General features: G+C 43.7%; 3 protein-coding genes and 1 long non-coding RNA gene across 8 annotated transcripts in view; 3 read left to right on the top strand and 1 right to left on the bottom strand.

The window, feature by feature from the left end:
- LOC144053162 (receptor-type tyrosine-protein phosphatase zeta-like) overlaps nucleotides 1-6,119 on the top strand; it is a 45,737-nt gene extending 39,618 nt beyond the window's left edge. For 2 of the 4 annotated variants that reach the window (XM_077567284.1, XM_077567286.1), the window contains 10 exons: nucleotides 117-280; nucleotides 915-1,050; nucleotides 1,289-1,435; nucleotides 2,015-2,108; nucleotides 2,194-2,267; nucleotides 3,048-3,179; nucleotides 3,280-3,438; nucleotides 3,517-3,659; nucleotides 3,728-3,863; nucleotides 5,230-6,119. In XM_077567284.1, the coding sequence (XP_077423410.1) occupies nucleotides 117-280; nucleotides 915-1,050; nucleotides 1,289-1,435; nucleotides 2,015-2,108; nucleotides 2,194-2,267; nucleotides 3,048-3,179; nucleotides 3,280-3,438; nucleotides 3,517-3,659; nucleotides 3,728-3,863; nucleotides 5,230-5,427 (1,383 nt within the window). In that variant the 3' untranslated portion in view covers nucleotides 5,428-6,119. Of the gene's footprint in view, nucleotides 1-113; nucleotides 281-914; nucleotides 1,051-1,288; nucleotides 1,436-2,014; nucleotides 2,109-2,193; nucleotides 2,268-3,047; nucleotides 3,180-3,279; nucleotides 3,439-3,516; nucleotides 3,660-3,727; nucleotides 3,864-5,229 lie in introns of all 4 variants that reach the window. The other 2 variants (XM_077567285.1, XM_077567283.1) reach the window with 1 other exon arrangement.
- Nucleotides 6,120-6,377: 258 nt separating this feature from the next.
- Nucleotides 6,378-17,196, bottom strand: LOC144053863 (uncharacterized). The gene is made up of 3 exons (XR_013294536.1): nucleotides 17,064-17,196; nucleotides 15,522-15,938; nucleotides 6,378-8,222 (listed from the first exon to the last, which is right to left on the bottom strand). It is a non-coding gene; the product is annotated as an uncharacterized LOC144053863 (long non-coding RNA).
- slc13a1 (solute carrier family 13 member 1) lies at nucleotides 7,177-16,430 on the top strand. Of its 2 annotated transcripts, XM_077568710.1 has the most exons (14): nucleotides 7,177-7,302; nucleotides 8,063-8,191; nucleotides 8,752-9,067; nucleotides 9,997-10,030; nucleotides 10,118-10,268; nucleotides 10,841-10,983; nucleotides 11,078-11,197; nucleotides 11,263-11,361; nucleotides 11,637-11,738; nucleotides 11,804-11,895; nucleotides 12,029-12,123; nucleotides 13,976-14,137; nucleotides 15,634-15,771; nucleotides 15,842-16,430. In XM_077568710.1, exons 1-14 carry the CDS (start codon nucleotides 7,198-7,200, stop codon nucleotides 15,974-15,976), a joined length of 1,821 nt encoding a protein of 606 aa, XP_077424836.1. In that variant the 5' UTR covers nucleotides 7,177-7,197; the 3' UTR covers nucleotides 15,977-16,430. The 2 variants fall into 2 exon arrangements, with proteins under 2 accessions (XP_077424836.1, XP_077424835.1); XM_077568709.1 differs by lacking the exons at nucleotides 7,177-7,302; nucleotides 8,063-8,191 and adding an exon at nucleotides 8,237-8,379.
- The window catches only part of LOC144053861 (calcium-dependent secretion activator 2-like), a 92,380-nt gene continuing 91,583 nt past the window's right edge, over nucleotides 17,013-17,809 (top strand). Inside the window, exon 1 of the mRNA XM_077568717.1 lies at nucleotides 17,013-17,695. Within this exon, the coding sequence (XP_077424843.1) occupies nucleotides 17,030-17,695 (666 nt within the window). The 5' untranslated portion in view covers nucleotides 17,013-17,029. The remainder of the gene's footprint in view (nucleotides 17,696-17,809) is intronic.

Raw genomic sequence — 17,809 nt, 5'->3', positions numbered from 1 at the left:
CCGTCCGTCCGTCCGTCCGTCCGTCCGTCCGTCCGTCCGTCCGTCCGTCCGCTCCATCGCTGGCGGCTCTCCATTTCTGCCATCTTTTTGATGGGTCGCCTTCTGTCCCGCAGCAGGGTTCTCAGAGGAGGAGGGGCCAGGAGCGAGTGGTCACGCAGTACCACTACACGCAGTGGCCCGACATGGGCGTGCCCGACCACGCCCTGCCGCTCCTCAGCTTCATATGGCAGTCCTCGCGGGCCAGGAGCGCCGATATGGGCCCGCTGCTGGTGCACTGCAGGTTTGTCACTTCGGACGGCCGCGGTCACGTCACTCGGTCCTCACTCGGTCCTCACTCGGTCCTCACTCGGTCCTCACTCGGTCCTCACTCGGACCTCACTTCCTCATGGGGATTTTCCTCTCGTTCCAAAAATAGAATCGAATGGAATCTTTATTGTCATTGAGCATTTAAGTGCCAAACCAAAACTTTATTGTGGAAAATGTCCTTTGTTTTAGTGTTCGGTAATTGATTTAATGCATGAGCCTTTGGGGATGATTTTAAATGCGATTAGCACAAGTCAGACAATTTTTTACTAATACTGAAATGAACTAAAACGAAGCATTTATGAAATAACTCATAAAAACTAACAGAAGCACCCTGAAAACAAAATGTCAAAAAACGAATTTCAAAACGAAAATCCCAAAACTATAATAATAACCCTGGTTGAGAATCGGTCCTCATTCCGTCCTCCCAAATCGTTTTTGAGTGGTTCGGTGCATTCCAAAGTGTCGCACATGGATGACATCACACATTGGATGATGAGGCTGAAATTGTGAGCCGCTTTCAGTCTGTGGCCGTTCCTCAGTTCGCGTGCATTTCGAGCTTGTGGCACGTTGATGACATCACCGCGTGTACTTCCTGTTCGTGCGTTTAGCGCCGGCGCGGGCCGCACGGGCGCCTACTTGGTGCTGGACAGCATGCTGAGGCAGATGAGACACGAGGACAGCGTGGACGTGGACGGATTCCTCAGACACATCCGCACGCAGAGGAACCACCTGGTCCAGACGCAGGTCGCCGTTACGCCTTGTCAGCTTTCCGCCTTCCGATCTTCTCATCTGGACTTTTCTTTTTTGGTTCCTTTCGTTTCCCCGCCTTCTTCCGCCTTCATGCCGCCTCCTTCTCTTTCCAGTCTCTCCGGCGGCACCGCTTTGCCACACGCAACATGGCGCCAATATTTCAGGCTCCAGAGTTGATTTTGTGGCAAGCGTGAACTCTAGTAACCCCGCCGCCGCCCTCCTCCCCCTTCAGGAGCAGTACGTGTTCATCCACGACGCCTTGGTGGAGGCCATTTTGTGCGGGGACACGGAGGTGGCGTCCTCGCGGCTGCACGCGTACGTGGAGCGTCTGCTGACCCCGTCGCGCGATGGCAGCACGCCGCTGGAGCAACAGCTGGAGGTGAAGCGGCCCGTCGGCGCCCTCCGAGTCCGTTTCGGAGACGGCGCTCGCCAGCCGAGGCGACGTTTCCGATGACCGCAAAGGAAATGAATGACTTTGCTTTTGTCGTGTTGAATGAACGACACCCGTGCGAACGTTGCGCCATCTGGTGGAAGACAATCAAATGTCTCCGCTTGACAGAAACGCGTTCTTTGTAGTAAACGTTAATAATTAGCAAGCAATGCAATAGTCACGACTGCAGCTTTATTTTTAGGAGAAGAGTCGTTGAAATAACAGAATATATTCAAAGTTGATTTTTTTTTCTTTAACTAATATTTTCAGACAAAATCGTATTTTTCCCAAGAGAAAGATGATTATAACATTAACATTAACAGTATTTTTAGAGAGTGGAAAAAAAAGTCATATTTTACCACAATAATGTTAAAAATATTAGTGTTATTATTACGTATATTATGATTGCTTTTTTTCTTATGTTTGCAAGAAATACATTTTTTGAAGAAACTGAAGTTGTAATATTACAAGAAGTGGTCATATGATGCGTACGCACAAGTTAGCTTGACGTTAGCATTGCGTTTGCAGCTGCTGAGCACAGAAGCGACAAACGGCGGCGACTTTGCGACCGCTCTTCACGACGACAACCGCCACAAGAACCGAAGTGGCTCGCTGCTGCCGGGTGAGCTAGCGGCCGCGAGCCTGATGCTAACGCTTACTTTCTACTTCCTGTTTGGCTTGATGTTCTTTTGTGTGTGTTTTTGCAGCGGAAAGGTCGCGAGTGCGTTTGTCGCCGTGCGCAGGCGAGACGTCCGATTACATCAACGCGTCCTACGTGGCGGTAAGGCCGCATAAACGGGCTTTTTCTTTTGACGCTCCGAGGACCGAAACTGCTCAAATTTAAAAATAAAAGTACAAATAAAAATGGATATAAAAAAATATAATGCAAAATTTAAATACAAAATATAACTAAAAATGGAACAGAAATATATATATCCATAAATATATCTATTTTTTAAATAAAGACGGATATAAAAAATATAATTAAAATAAATATAATATATCCATAGATAAATGAATACAAGTCAAAATAAAAAAGTCGATTGCAAAAATCAAAATAAATGCAGAAATAAATACCAAAATAAATATATAAATAGAATTTAATATCAATCAATAAAAAGGCTCTGTTGTCACATGTATTTATTTCATGCAGCAGACGCTCTGTCGGGGCGAAATGTTATTCAAATGAGGGGGCGGTCCTAAGCGTGTCTTGGGCTGGACTCAAGTGAGCGGGTCGGCGAACAAGGAAGTGTCGCCGGCCGGCTCGCGTGGAGAGCTCCAGCAATGGAGGACCATCTTGTCCACTGTCACCTCAACTTGTGAAGTTGTGATGATGGGACATTGTGATTTCCTAGCAACGTCATACAGATGATCGGATAAAAATGTCAAGTTTTAAAGACTTATAAAAACAAATCAAGTGTTGCATATTGACACTTATTGTGAGAAATGATCAATTTGAAGCTCAGCTTTACTTTCCAGTCCGATTTGTGTTGATCACGTGACCGAGGCCGCACATGCTGATTGGCTTGTTGGCGTTTGCCTGTCGCGGATGCGCTCGCAGGGCTACAGGCAGAGCAAGGAGTTCATCATTACCCAGAATCCTTTGCCAGGCACCGTCAAGGACTTCTGGAGGATGATTTGGGAGCACAACGTGCGCGTCATCGTGTCGCTGCCGGGACCCGCGTGCGCTCAGGTCACATGACACGCAACACTTTCACGCCACATCAAATTACGACAAACTGATTATCTTAAATGAATCGGCGGCTTTTTGTTGCCGTGTTGTCTGCGCTCAGGATGACGAGGAGGAGGCGGAGCCGTGCGTCTTCTGGCCCGGGAAAGGCGAGCCGATCAGCTGGGAGACGTTGACTGTCACTCAAACGTGCGAGAACGTCATCTGCCTGGCCAACGAGGACGCGCTGGTCGTTCACCACTTGGCCGTGCACGCCGTGCAGGTGCGAGATCACAATGAAAATGGGGAGGGGGAAAAAATTGTGCACGTTAGAGTCAAAAGCGGTCTTGTTTGCCTTCAGGACGACTTTGTGGTGGAGGTCCGCCTATACCGCGCCCCCCGCTGGCCCAACCCCGACGGCGCCATCAGCGACACCTTCCTGCTGGTCCGGCTGCTCCAGGACGAGACATCCGCCAAGGAAGGCGCCACCGTGCTACTGGACCGGTACGCCGTCCGCTCGCCGCCGCCTTCCGAGAAGAACGTGCTGCCATTTTTCTCTTTTGCCGCGGCAGTGTGGGCGGAGCCACCACCGGGACCTTCTGCGCGCTCTCGTCTCTGATTGGCCAGCTCCGCCACCAACGACGGGTCGACGTCTTCCGAGCGGCCAGGATGACCAACCTTGCCAGGCCTGGAACCTTCCGAACCCGCGTGAGTCTGCAACATGACGCCGCGTTGGGTCGCACTTTTTCTTTGGTTTGCAGCATGTTGACGTTTCGGAGCTTTTCGCAAACAAGTCCTTGACTTCTTTGATGTACAAATTTTGGGGGGCAAACACGACTTCTTCAGAAAGACTTTTTTCTCGTAATATTGCAAGGAAACTAACTGCAAAAACATTTGACTTTTTTTTACTTACATTTTTTACATATCTACAATCCAAAAAAACCTTATGTGTTTTTAACATAACTTTTTAAAACAAACATCATTTTAAATAATTATGTAATAAAAAAATAATGATATCATTAAAAAAAAGACTTTTTTTAAATATTGATTTATTCTATTATTTTATTATTATCTGCGATTGGCTGGCAAGCAGTTGAGGGTGGACCCCGCCTACTGTCCGAAGCCAGCTGGGATAGGCTCCAGCACCCCCGCGACCCTTGTGAGGAATAAGCGGTTAAGATGGATGGATATTATTATTATATTATGTATGTTATATTATTATTGTTAATAATAATAATATATTATATTATTAATATTATTCTTAATATATTTATTTTATTTTATATTTTTTTATCTACTTTGGAAATGTGTTCATTTTTTAATGTTTCATTAAGAAAAAATACTTTTCTCAGTTGTATTTTCTTGTATTTTCACTCAAAAATTCAATATTTATTTTTTTAAATATAACAATTAAACAATTTGCTATCCTGTAAACTTGAAACAACAAAAATCCATTTTTTTTTTATTTAAATACTGTTGTTTGTAACCTTAAGAAAGACTTTTCGCAAGTGTTTTCATGAAAAATAGAATGTTTTTTTTAAAATAAAAATGATTAGAAACAAATAAAAAGTATTTTTTTAAATTCATGTTTTTAAAAAATATATATACTTTTTTTCTCAGCTGTATTTTTTTGTGCAACTTGCTTTGTTGATTTTTACATTTGACATTTTTTTTCCGGTATTGCAAAGTAACTTTTGAAAATACAAGATCTATTTTTGAAAAATACTTTATCTTGCAATGTTGCAAAAACAATCAAATTTTAAAGAAATTCCAAAAAAGAAAACACTTTTTAAATTTCTTAAACCGATATTTTGTTCATGTCCTAAAAAATGAGATCTTTCAATGTATTTTTTCAATCAAGAAATTCAGCTTTGTTTTTCAGCAAACCTACTTTTTTCAAATGTGATTTGTTTTAATCACACACACAAAAATGTCAAGTATTTTGTCCAAAATGCAACTTTTCCTCAGCAAGCCACCAGACGAGGTTTTGCCAACGCGCTGGTTAGGTGCGAACGCCATCAGCGGCGGCGTGGCTTTGCTTGAGCGCAATTGTGTGTTTGCGTTTTGCGGTCAGGACGGCTTGGAGTTCCTGTACGAGGCCTTGCTGAGCGTGCTGGACGAGCCGCGGGAAGAAGAGCCGGCGGAAGACGACGACCGAGGCCAAGAAGAGCGCCGGCCGAGGTGGAGGAGCGCCGCAGGTCAGGAGCGCAACGGCGCCCCCGTGCTGCCGGGAGGCCACGGCTCGCCTGAGGGCTTGGACTCTCTCGTGTGATCCAACAAAAACAAACTTTGAGCAAGTTCACCCTTGCCTTTTTGCTCACCAAGAGATCTTTTCGAATCGTGCCTTTGCTTTTCTTACTCGTTGTGGCGACTTTTTAGGGTCGCCGCGACGACCACACACAGGCCAGACGACAACTAACACGTTTTTGCGTCTTGACTGGCAGCCGCAACAAAAACGCAACGCGGCAGCAAGAGCGACTTTTCTTCTTCTCGTGTCAAGAATATTTTTGGCCTCCAAGAAACAAATTGTATTTCTGCCGGAGCACATTTTGTTCTCTTGAGTGCATTCGTCAAAGGCTTTTCTTTCCAAACTCGATTCATTTTCATTATTATTATTATTATTATTATTTTAGCTGACGCAAGTTTGCAACAAATCTCTTTCTGTTTGTTTGTCCTCTGCTTCTTTCGTTTGCCATTAAAACACTTTTTTTTCCTGGCAAAAGAAAAATATTGGCTGTGAGAAAATGTGACCTTTGAAAAAAAATGCATTTTGAATGTCTTGTTTACGAAAAATGATCAGACTTCCCGTCTCTCGAGCAACTAAAGACAAAAGGATTTTTTTTTTTACAAATAAAGTGAACTTGTTTCTTTTTCTAAAAGAAAATATTTTCTTAAGAAATAGGGTGAATTAAATTCCCCCTCCCCATTAAATAAAGAATTAAAAACTGAGCTTTTCTCCTAAAACTGCTTCATGACATCTTTTATGGAAAAAAGCCAACAATTTGTGTTTGAAGAATTGGAATCGTTGCGTAAGCTCTTGACTGCCTCATACAAAAAGTTTTTTATCTTTTCAAATGAGACTCTAAGTCTCAAAATAAATCATTTCCCCCCCCCACAAATGACAATTTTCTGAACTAAATTGGCTTTTTTAAACTACGACTGTCAAAACTTGTGAAATTGTTTCCACAAAAAAAAAACGGACTCATTGTGGATTCATTACAATTCAAAATGAAATGTTTAGTGGAAAAAGCCCGCCAAGAAAATATGGATTTGATTTGAAAAAGAGTTTACCTGCTCAGCTCAATATTGGTCAAAAAGCTCGCAAGTTACCAGAAAAAAAGCAACATTAAGAAAGTGTCAAATTTGCAAGAAACACTCATGAGAAATAAACTTGCAGAATTGCGAGAGAGAGAAAAAACTCGAGCCCGAGTACGCGGTCTGCAGATGATTACAGCTATTCATTCAAAAAAGAAAAAGAAAAGAAAAAAAGAGGTCAATCGGCGCCTATCACAAATGGCGCCGTTGACCTTTGAACAGGGCGCGACGGCGTGCGCAACGTCTGACTCCCTTTTCAAATGTCAGGCTCGGGTCTTTGAGGTTTTTCTGCTGAGACGAACATCACGTCAACATTTCATCCGTCAACTTTGCTACATTTACACAAATGAAGTCTCGAGGTCATATTTAAGAGAAAACATGTCGCCTGTGCGGAAACGTGTTCCGTGTTGCTTGTGGTCCTTCTGGTGCGGACTTTCTTCAAGCGTGGGAGACAAAGACAAAGTTCAAAGGTCATCGGGTGGACAGCTGGCAACTGTTTAACTGGAAGACGATAAGCGGAGAAGACAAAGCCACGCGCCCACCGAGCTTTCAAGCCGTTTGGACGACGTCGCCTCAGGTAAGACGGGGACCTTCGCGTTGCGCCTTTCAACGCCTTTTTTTTTCAGTGTGGGGGGCACAAAATGCACAAGTTGGCTTAAGAGGCTCCTCGTCCCGCAGTTTGCATGCGCTGGTGACCAGGCCACAAGAGCAGCAAGTCGACGGCAGGATGTGGAGGAGCTTGCGAGCTGCGACGTGGAACTATCGCCGTTTGCTCTTCATCATGGCCACGCCGCCACTGCTGCTTCCTCTTCCTCTCCTGATTGCCACCAAGGTCATCATCATCATCATCATCATCATGTTTGGAATCCGCTTATTGCCAAATCACCCATTTCTGCCAAAACTGAACACGTGGCTCTTTCAAATGAATGAATATTGGAAAAATCTAAAAATTCTACTCACTGTCCCTTTAAATGAATTCATGATTTAGACTTTAAAAAATATATAATAATATTGAAAAAATGTCAGAGTCCAAATTTCTAAGCTGTCAGAAAAAGAGAAAAGAAAGGCAGTTGAAACGTTTTTAAAATTAAATTAAAAGTTACCATAAAATGTCTAAAAAGGAAGAGGAAAAGTAGGAAGTGACCATAAAATGTCCACGAAATTGCCCAAAATGTCAGAATTGGAAAAAAAAAAAAAGACAAGAAAATGACGATAAGATCTTTGGAATTGAAAAAATAAATAAATCAATCTCTGATTTTTTTTTAAGGTAGAAAAGAAAAGGTTGAAAAACAATATAAAAAAAGTAACCCCGAAAACTAGCATAGAATGTCCACAAAATTGCAAAAATGTCACAAAATTGATAGCAATTATTTTTTCAATAAATAGCCATAAAATGTCCAGAAAAGGAAGAAGAGAGGCAGAAAATTAGCATAATGTGTCCATTAAATTACAAATGTCAGAAATTTGACAGCAAGTCAAAGTCTAAAAGTATGAAAACAAATTCAAAACCAGGAGATGAAAAGTCGAAGACAAATGAATGTTGCAGTGCGCAGGTCATCTTTCAGTCACATGACCTGGTTTGCCTTTTTCAGGAATCCAGCTGCGCCTTCGTTCTTCTTCTGATGGCCATCTTCTGGACCAGCGAGGTCATCCCGCTGCCAATCACCGCCATGTTTCCCGCCATCCTCTTTCCCGCTCTTGGCGTCATGACGTCATCGCAGGTCACGCTCACCTTCCCATCTTTGCGCGCTCCTGAAAAACAGCGCGTGCGTACATTTGTGACGGGATGTCACATGTATGGCAGTCGACGGTGTTTCTCAACACAAGATTATTTCTTTGTGAGACGTTTGTATTTCTGAAACGCATCGTTATTTGACACGTGAAATGCTGAATGGAAGACGGATGTTTTGTAAGTACTGTATATACAATAAGTGCATGTAAGTAGCCAATATTAGTGTGTTTTTGCCATGCAGCGATGTCGCTATTTTTTCTTTTTCCCCCGCTCACGATCACTTGTTGCTTATGCCCACATTTAAAGTAAATGACTAAATAAATGATTAAGTTAAAAAATACCATTTAAAAATTAAATACAAAAGATAAATATAAATGGAAATGAAAACAAAATGTATATAAAAGTAAAAATAAATGTAAATATAAAAAGGAGATAAAAAAAAAAAACACGTTTCTAATTTTGGCAGTTTTGGTCCTCCGTAGTTGCTAGCCAGCATTCAGCCCAGTCCCAAATAGCAGATCTCATGCTATGAATTGATGTGGCCATCAGGTGGCGATGGCGTACTTCAAGGACTTCCACTTGCTGTTGGTGGGCGTCATCTGCTTGGCCACGTCCATCCAGAAGTGGGGGCTCCACCGCAGGGTGGCCCTGCGACTGGTCGCCGCGGTGGGCGTCAAGCCGGCCCGCTTGACGCTGGGCTTCATGTCTGCCTGCGGCTTCCTCTCCTTGTGGGTGCACAACACTTGTGCCGTTACCATGGTGATGCCCATCGCAGAGGCCGTCCTCTGCCACATGGGGGGGGCCGAGCAGCGGGCCGACGGGGGGCCCGAGCAGGGACACGACCGCCGCCACCTGAAACTGGACGGTGAACCACAACTTTTTGAACACAAGACAAATGTTAATTAGGACTCTTAATAGCTTTTAGTTGCTGTTTTGGTTAACAACAGAGTTGCAACAACAATGTCATGTGGGGCAAGCGTATTTTCGCCCCGCATGACTAAGATAAGTTTGAGTTTTTTTTGTTTCTAATTCATCAAGTCCATTATTTGATGGCGGCGTTTCATTTGAATTCATCCTCAAGCAAAAATGCATGAAAGTTCATCTGGACAACATGCGGGGCCGTAAAGACTATTTGAGGGAGGCGTTTAGTTTCTTCACTTTACGTGCATCTCAGGGACTGTTGAACGATTTTGACTAATTGGGTCATGGTGTTTGTTTGTTTGATTTGTTGTATTATTTTTTTCCTTTCGGACACATGATTACATCGATCACATCGTATGGTTTGCAACATTGACATCGGGAAGAAGCCACGAAAGCCGTCCCCGTGGATTCTTACTATACGCATCAGTCATTCATGATCATGTGATTGATTGATATTGTTATCAATCCCCGACTGAAGCCTGCATGCTCCTCGCTCAGTTCATTTTGAGTAAATCCCAAATGTCAACAAAATAGTTCGAAGTCGCCAGCGAGTGCAGGAACAAGTACAGATGCGTCCTTGATTTTTTTGTCCATTATCTTTTTTTTTGTCCATTATTTGTGAAAATTAGCTACTGTACATTTTACACAGAGAAGTTATTAGAGGGAAAATATGATCTTCTTTTATGAGCCAATTTTCCTACCAAATCATTGGCTTGGTTTTAGTCCCGACTGCTGTTGCGGTTGTTTTTGTGCAGCAGGTGCAACGGATGACTCATTTTTCATGCTGATTGCCATGAAATGATTTACGACAATGCAGGCATTCATTCCGTCTGTGTGTGTGTGTGTGTGTGTGTGTGTGTGTCTCACATGCAGAAGTCCATGTTGAGAAGGAGAATGAAGTTGTGGGGTACGTTTTGTTTCTTCAATATTTTGTTGTTGTTGCTGTCATGCTTAATGTTCAGGAAAACAAAATGTTGCAATTTCTTTTTCTCAGGGATGAGCAGAAACTTCCAGAAGAAACATCATCATCATCATCGTCATCATCATCATCGTCATCGTCATCGTCGTCGTCGTCGTCGTCGTCGTCATCGTCATCGTCATCGTCGTCATCGTCGTCATCGTCGTCATCGTCAGATGTCACTCAGGTGCCAAAAACTCAATGATGACTACTTTTTCAACGATCTTTTTTCCGAGCTGCAGACTTTGCAGCAGAAAGCGGAGCATGACGAGTTGTTGCAAACACGTTGTCATGCGTTTCTGCCAGTAGGAGACGAGCCTCCCAAATGTCTTGTTGCAAAGTGAAACTCGCTTCAGGTGCTGGATTTTGGAATGAAAGATCCTTAAGAATGACCCTTAAACCATTTATTAATTTTTTTTTAATTGATTTGTTGGATTTTTTTTTTTTTTAAAAAAAGGAGAGCAATGATGATGTCAAATCGAATGAACAATACTGAGCTCTCCTGTAAAAAAAAAGAAAAGAAAAGAAAAAAAAGAAAAAAGAATGACCCTTAAAAGTGTTGCTTCAAAACAAAATGGCGGACTTTGTGTGACTTTTTGAGCAGGGCTTGTTGAGACTTTTTTTTGGTCTCCTTAAGACAGATACGCCACCCAAATGTCATCGTGCCAAGTGAAACTGGCTTTGGGGGCGGGATTTTCAAACGGATCCTTCAATTTAGCAGCATCTGATCTACCGAATGTCCTGAATGCTGACTGTCAGGTGGCGTGTGTGACAGCGCCCCCTAGGGACCCGCAGGTGGGCAAGGCCATGTGCATCGGCGTGGCCTACGCCTCCAACATCGGCGGCATCGCCACCTTGCCGGGAACGTCGCCCAATCTCATCTTCTCCGAGTACCTTCAGCAGTGAGTCGTCTTTGTTGCCACGCGTATGAAATATTCAAATGAGACGATTCAAATATGTGCTTTGTGTTCTGCTGTCATCATCATTGCGGTGGAGGATTTACCCAGAATGCAACTGCATCAATTTTGGCACGTGGCTGGCGTTGTGTTTGCCCATCAGCGTGCTGGTGTTGCTGCTCACGTGGGCGTGGCTCTGCTGGCTCTTCATCAGCTCCGAGTGAGTCACGTGTCTGATGTTAGCGTTAGCGTTAGCCGCTAACTGTGGTCTGTCATCCAACGTAGCGTTCGGTCGCTATGGCGATGCCGAGGACAGCATTCCGAGAGGGAAAAAGCCGCCAGGAAAGTCCTTCAGGATGAGTACCGAGCGCTTGGGCCCATGAGGTGACGACTCATTCATTCATTCTAGCATTAAAAAAGAATGCTCTGATCAGTTCACTGTTCATCCACTCACGTCATCAATCGTTCATTTTGCCATTCATGTTCATCATTCATCCATTCATGTGTGCATGCTTAGGTTTATTCATTTCTATAATCAACCAATCATTAATTCATGATTATTATTATGACGTCAGCTGTTCCTTCCATCATCCAGTCATGTCATCAACGACTCACTCATCCATTCATGCAAAGATTCACACGTTCATCCGTGTGCTCAGTGGTCAGGAGATGTTCACCCAGGTGGTCTTCTGCCTGATGGTCTTGTTGTGGTTGACGCGATCTCCGGGCTTCATTCCGGGCTGGGCCGCCTTCTTCCCTCAGTGAGTTGGTCCTTGCCGCCATTTTGTCCGCCCCGCCGCTGACTTTGCTCGTCTTGGCCTCGCAGTCACGCCGACTACATGACCGACGCCACCGTGGCTCTCGTCCTGGGGGTCCTCTTTTTCCTTGTGCCCGCCCACGGACCCTCGCGGAAATATGGTGAGGACATGAATGGAGGAAGGAATACGACGACGATGACGATGATGACGATGACGACGACGATGACGACGATGACGATGACGACGATGATGACGATGACGACGATGACGACGATGATGCCTTCTCCATCTAGAGAGCATGATCTCGTGGGAGGAGTTTCAGGCGTCCATGCCGTGGAATGTATCACTTCTGGTGGGCGGAGGATTCGCCTTGGCTGAAGGTGCAAAGGTCTGTAGAGTCAACCCGCGCATATTCATGCTACGGCATTTGCAAATGAGTTGATTTGCAGAATTTTTGGGGAACTTATCCTCCGTTTTTCTCTGAAAAACTCTGTTTTCAGTGGCGCTATCTTATGGCATCTTGATGTTAAGGAACTGTGTTGGAATGAGTTGAAGAGTTTCATTTAGGTTGTCATGTTAGGTTCATTTCTCAGGAACAGTAATGATGTTCCCGGGTCAATTTGACCCGGTTATGTTTAATGATGGAAACGTATCCCAAATATTTGAAAGTTTCATCATCAATATAACTTTAAAATGTAAATGAGTAGCCCGGGTCAAATTGACCCAGCCTATGTTTAATGTTCCAAAATAAACATTAGTAATCATTCGAATTGCAAATATGTCAAAGTGAACCATTTTTATAGATGAGAAGTTTCATAGCAAAAAACTACTCATTTGTATCTTCAATTTCAAATGGGTCAATTTGACCCGGGCTATATTTAACGTTCCAAAGGCATTCCGGACAAATATTTAATTGAAAAATCAAAGTGTCAAAGTGAAGCATTTTAATTGTCGGTCGATGAGAGGTTTCATACTTTTATTATATATTTATACTTTTTCACTCTTAAAATGGGTCAATTTGACCCGCAATGTTTAATAGTCCAAAATCAACCCAATAAACATTGTTTGTAACTTAACCGTTTTCATTGCCCATAAATCAAACTTAACCATTTGTTGATGTGAAGTTTCACAACCACAACAAAAACTCTCTCGGGTCAAACTGACCCCGGGATATGCTCAATGTTTTGAAAGCATCTTAACAGTTTTCATTGCAAATATGTTCAAATGTACCTTTAAAAAAGAAAAAATTCTCTGTTGGTGTCAAGTTTGAATTTGTTCTTTAACTTGAAAGTGGGTCATTTTGACCCACAACATAACAGGGAAAAAAATGCCATTAATCCATTAAGTAATGATGAATCCAGAGAAACATCAACCAAAAATATTTATGTATGTTTTCTTTTATGAAGAAAAATAGTGTTCCACAGTATTGTACTTAATCAAAAATATAGCAAAATACCATAATTGAATCGAATGTAAAGAATGGAACAGTTTTTGCATCATGATTTCATGCTTCAGTAGCCATTGAAATTGAACCTCTCCTTCTGCTGTGCACACCTTGGCCACCAGACGGCACTATAATACCGATACACACACATAAAACAAAAAAACATGAAGATGGTCAAGCTCAGCAAGTTGCACTCGAGAATTAAAAATAGATTCCAGTAAGTATGGTTGTAGTGCCATTGCTACAACAATACTACTGCAACTTTGATGCTAATTTCCTTAGCCCATCTATGGCATTTCCCATTATCTGTTAGCATGAAGCTAGCATGTGCTTTGGCTTAATTCACATGAAATTCTTTGTTTAGTTTGACAAGAAACTTGGAAAAATGTTGCCATCTTTTTCCAAGAATTGTTCACTTTGTTGTGTACGCGCGCGTGTACTGCCTGTGATGTCCACAAGAGGGAGGCTGCGCGTCCTTGCGGTGTGCTGCCTCCGAGCAGGAAGTAAGCAAACGAAACCGGTCGGACTCGTTTGAGGTCCATTAGGCCTCATTTGCATATGCATGAGGAGAAAACCAATGCAAAAACACACTCAATTCATTACGCCTGCTAATGATGATATGAAATTTGCTGTATCTAATGAAGTGTCTGTCGTGTGTGTGTGTGTGTGCGTGTGTGTGTGTGTGTGTGCGTGTGTGTGTGTGTGTGTGTGTGTGTGTGTGTGTGTGTGTGTGTGTGTGTGTGTGTGTGTGTGTGTGTGTGTGTGTGTGTGTGCGTGTGTATGTGTGTGTGTGTAGGAGTCCGGCTTGTCCCGGTGGGTGTCGGAGCTTCTGTCCCCTCTGGGCGACCTCCCTCCATTGGCTACCGTGGCCGTGGCTTGCATCATCGTCACCATGGTAACCGAGCTGGCCAGCAACGCCACCACCATCACCATATTCCTGCCCATCCTCTCGCCTCTGGTGGGCACGCACACGCGCGCACACGCATTGACACGCATGGACACTTGAATTGGGCAATGACTTAAAATTGAATCATGATTTGGATTTTGGCTTCTCACCATCACCCAAAAATATTTTCGGCTTTAGTTCCTTCTAGTCGGGGGTCGCCACAGCGAGCAATTCGTTGCTCGCACGGCAAACATGTAACCTTTTTGTATGTGATACTATAAAACTAAAGACACAAGAAAAAGAATTCAACACATTGCATGTTTACATAGACAACATGGTTCGTTTATAAAACATCGCTTGAGCTAATGCTAAAGTCAATGTAGGATCCCATTGGCATGCTAACAGGAAATTAGCATCGACTTCCGGGGGTGATATTTCTTCAAATAATAAACGCATACAGAAAGGTATCACGAGTTCTATTTATAAAGCTCAAGTGTAGTGTTCTTCTTCTACTCTTATCGCAATATCAATCCTGTAAATGCACGGCGTCACACTGCCCCTAAAAGGCCAACGCCCGCGCAGCAGGAACATATGGAATTTATTTGTATTTATACTTTTTTGTTGCCTTTATTTTAGTTTAGGCTTGCAGGAGCTAAAGTGCTAATCTGGTAAAGTGTTAGCTAAGGTGCTAATCAGTCAATTAGAAGATGTTTGAGTCACGAATGGTCAAATAAAAAAAGGCTATTGTAAAGATATTTTTAGAAAAGCAGAAAAGTAAAAAAAAAAAAAAGTGTTTTCAATGATTCAAGTTTTTTTTATTATCATATCAACACAAATGTCCATATGATATGTGGCACACAATATCTGAGCTATTTGGTTTGCCTTGTGAAAATAAAAACAAAATCAAAACCAAAATGAGTAAAGAGAATTAAGTGTGAGTGAGATCCTTATTCACGGTTTGAATTTGTGTAAATGCGGATGCAGCAGAGTGAAAATGAAATCAATTGAATTGCGCATGATATTTGATATTTAGCTCATTTTGTACCTGACCCCAAAAAAAGTGTAAAGGATAAAATGTTTACTATCCAGGGATGAATCGGCGTGGGTGGGACTGATGGTAGTTTTGAGTAGTGCAGTTTTGAAATCAACGAAAAATCTTTTTAATATATATATATATATATATATTTCTTTCCATAATCGCACAATGCTAACAATTCTGACATGCGAGTATATGTGACGCCTTCATGCAAAGACTTGTACACACAATAGCAGTTTTTGGCATGTGCAATACGTGTGGCAGCTCACAGGCTGGCATTTCCCAAAAAGAAAAAAAGTAGAATATGTGTTGTGTGGTTTTTTTTCTTCTTCCATATGCGTCCGCGGAATGAGGAACAAGGAAGCGGCCGTAAATAAAAACAAACATGTCCTACCTGAAATATGAATGATGATAACTGACCTGAAGTTTGCTGAAGACACAAGAACGTCCCCTTTCACGCTGTCTTTTTTTCCTTATGGATTTTTCCATCCCGATGCCACCATCATCATCCCCCCTCGACATGTCCTCTCAGGCGGAAAGCATCCGCGTCAACCCGCTGTCCGTGCTGATCCCGGCCACGTTGTGCACATCGTTCTCCTTCCTGCTGCCGGCGTCCAATCCTCCCAACGCGGTGGTTTTCGCCTACGGACGCTTCAGCGTGGCAGACATGGTGAGCGTGACAAACATTTCAAGCCGCTTGTCTTTTGCACCTTGACCTCCGTGATGTCCCGCGGCTCCAGGTGAAGGCGGGGCTGGGCACCAATGTGATCGGCCTCCTCGCCGTCCTATTGGCCGTGAGCACCTGGGGCGTGCCTTTGTTCTCGCTGGATACGTATCCTGATTGGGCGTCGCCGATCAACGCCACCGCGCCGTGATGGATCACCGGCAAAAACGTTCATGTTTATTTTGTTCTTTTTTTTTTTTTTAACTAATCATTTTTGGGCAATATTATTGTAAGAAATACTTGTAAAGAAAACACGTGTTGGAGAAATTTTTCAGCATAAATGCAAAAAATCCAGTACAATATCGCAGTTCAGTTTTCACGTCTGGTTAAATTTAAAAACATTTTTTTTTTGCAATTATTATTCCAGTTGTTACTCTATTTTTTTTTATGTTTGAGCAATATGTTTGTGTCATCCATTGTTTTTTACATATTTTTTAGAGCCCTTAGAACATTTTTCGAGTGCCATAAATGTTATTAAAAAAAACATTCTTAGGGTGTATTTCAATAAGGTATTGCCCTATCATGGAAGATGGATGGAGGAGTTTTCCGGATGCTGCTGTTACATTAAACATCGAGCCGCCTAAAGATGGCGATTTCCACAACAACACGTTTCAAGTTTTTCTTTTTGGGCTGTCAGCGGAAAGCTGTGTTAATAGCAAACTATAGTAATGGCAGTAGAGTACAGTGGACCCTAATAGCAAAAATCCATCTATAATTGATGTCCATTATGATTACATTTGTAACGTGAGGGTTAACGGAACACTCTTTCTAAAATGAGAAAGCAGAATTTCTTCTGGAACAACGCGGTTTAGCGGTTTACTCGTCCCACACGCAACTAGTGTACAGCGACAACACTTCCTGCACAACTCATCAGCTGACCAACACCAACCAATCAGGAACTAGCAAACTTCAGGTAAATGCAAGTGAATTACAACAGCAGATTCGACATAAATACCAAACTATATAAATGTGTCAATAATTCTAGAAACATAAATGTATAAGTAAATCTATATTTTAACAAATTAACTTAAATGACTCCTTTCTAAACCTCACACATTGTTACCCTTGAAGTCATATAAATAAGCATAAAGTAAATTTCTTGAATGAATAACGATTGATGGCCAGAGAGAAAAAAAATACAAGAATAAGTGAGTGTACGTGTGTCGAACCGCGAATATGTAAGACTGGGGAGCACTGCACAGTAATGCAGTTGTGTGCCGCTGCTACAGGTTGCTCACCTGTGAGTCGGCGTGCACGCGCCGCCATTCCGACAGTGCGCGGCCGCGCTGACCGAGCCAAGCCACCAAAGCGACCGAAACCTTCCAAGCGACGGAACCGAGCCGCCTTCCGGCCCAAGCGAGACAGGAAACACTTCCCGCCGGCCGGGTTGGACGAGCGCACCTGCTTAGGCCACGTCGACTCTCGAAAAGTATCCGAAGAACAAACAGTCGCTCGCTACTCGCACGCGCCGGCCATGCTGGACCCGTCCTCCAGCGAAGACACCGGAGGGGAGTCCGACCCGGAAGTGTCCCGGGAGCCCTCCGGGAAAGTGGACGGCTCCTCGGCGGTCAAGCCGGGCGTCGACAGCCGAGCGGGCGGCCGGCAGCGACAGCACACGCCACCGCAGAAGCAGCGACAGTCCGCCGCGGTCGCCGCCGGAGCCTCCGCCAGCCAGAGCGGCGGCGGCGGCGGCGGCCAGAGCGGCGGAGGATCCACAGGTGAGGAAGAGGAGAGGCGAGAACGCCAGCGAGTCCAGCGGGAGGAAGAGGAGCACAAAGTCAAATTGCAGATTTACGTCTTCGTCCTGAGGTGCATCGCGTCCCCGTTCAACGCCAAGCAGCCCACCGACATGACACGCCGGCAGCAGAAGGTGAGTCCAACCCGGGCCTCCCTTCATCAAGTCGCCGTTTTGGACACGACCGGACTCTAATTGGCACACGTATCACGTAAACGCACGTTCCTTTCACATCATTCCCCTTTGGAA

This window comes from Vanacampus margaritifer, chromosome 6 (genome assembly GCF_051991255.1).
Source record: "Vanacampus margaritifer isolate UIUO_Vmar chromosome 6, RoL_Vmar_1.0, whole genome shotgun sequence".
In the NCBI taxonomy this organism is placed as follows: Eukaryota; Metazoa; Chordata; class Actinopteri; order Syngnathiformes; family Syngnathidae; genus Vanacampus; species Vanacampus margaritifer.
The sequence above is the reverse complement of the archived record's forward strand: the minus strand, read 5'-3'. Positions and strand labels throughout refer to the sequence as shown.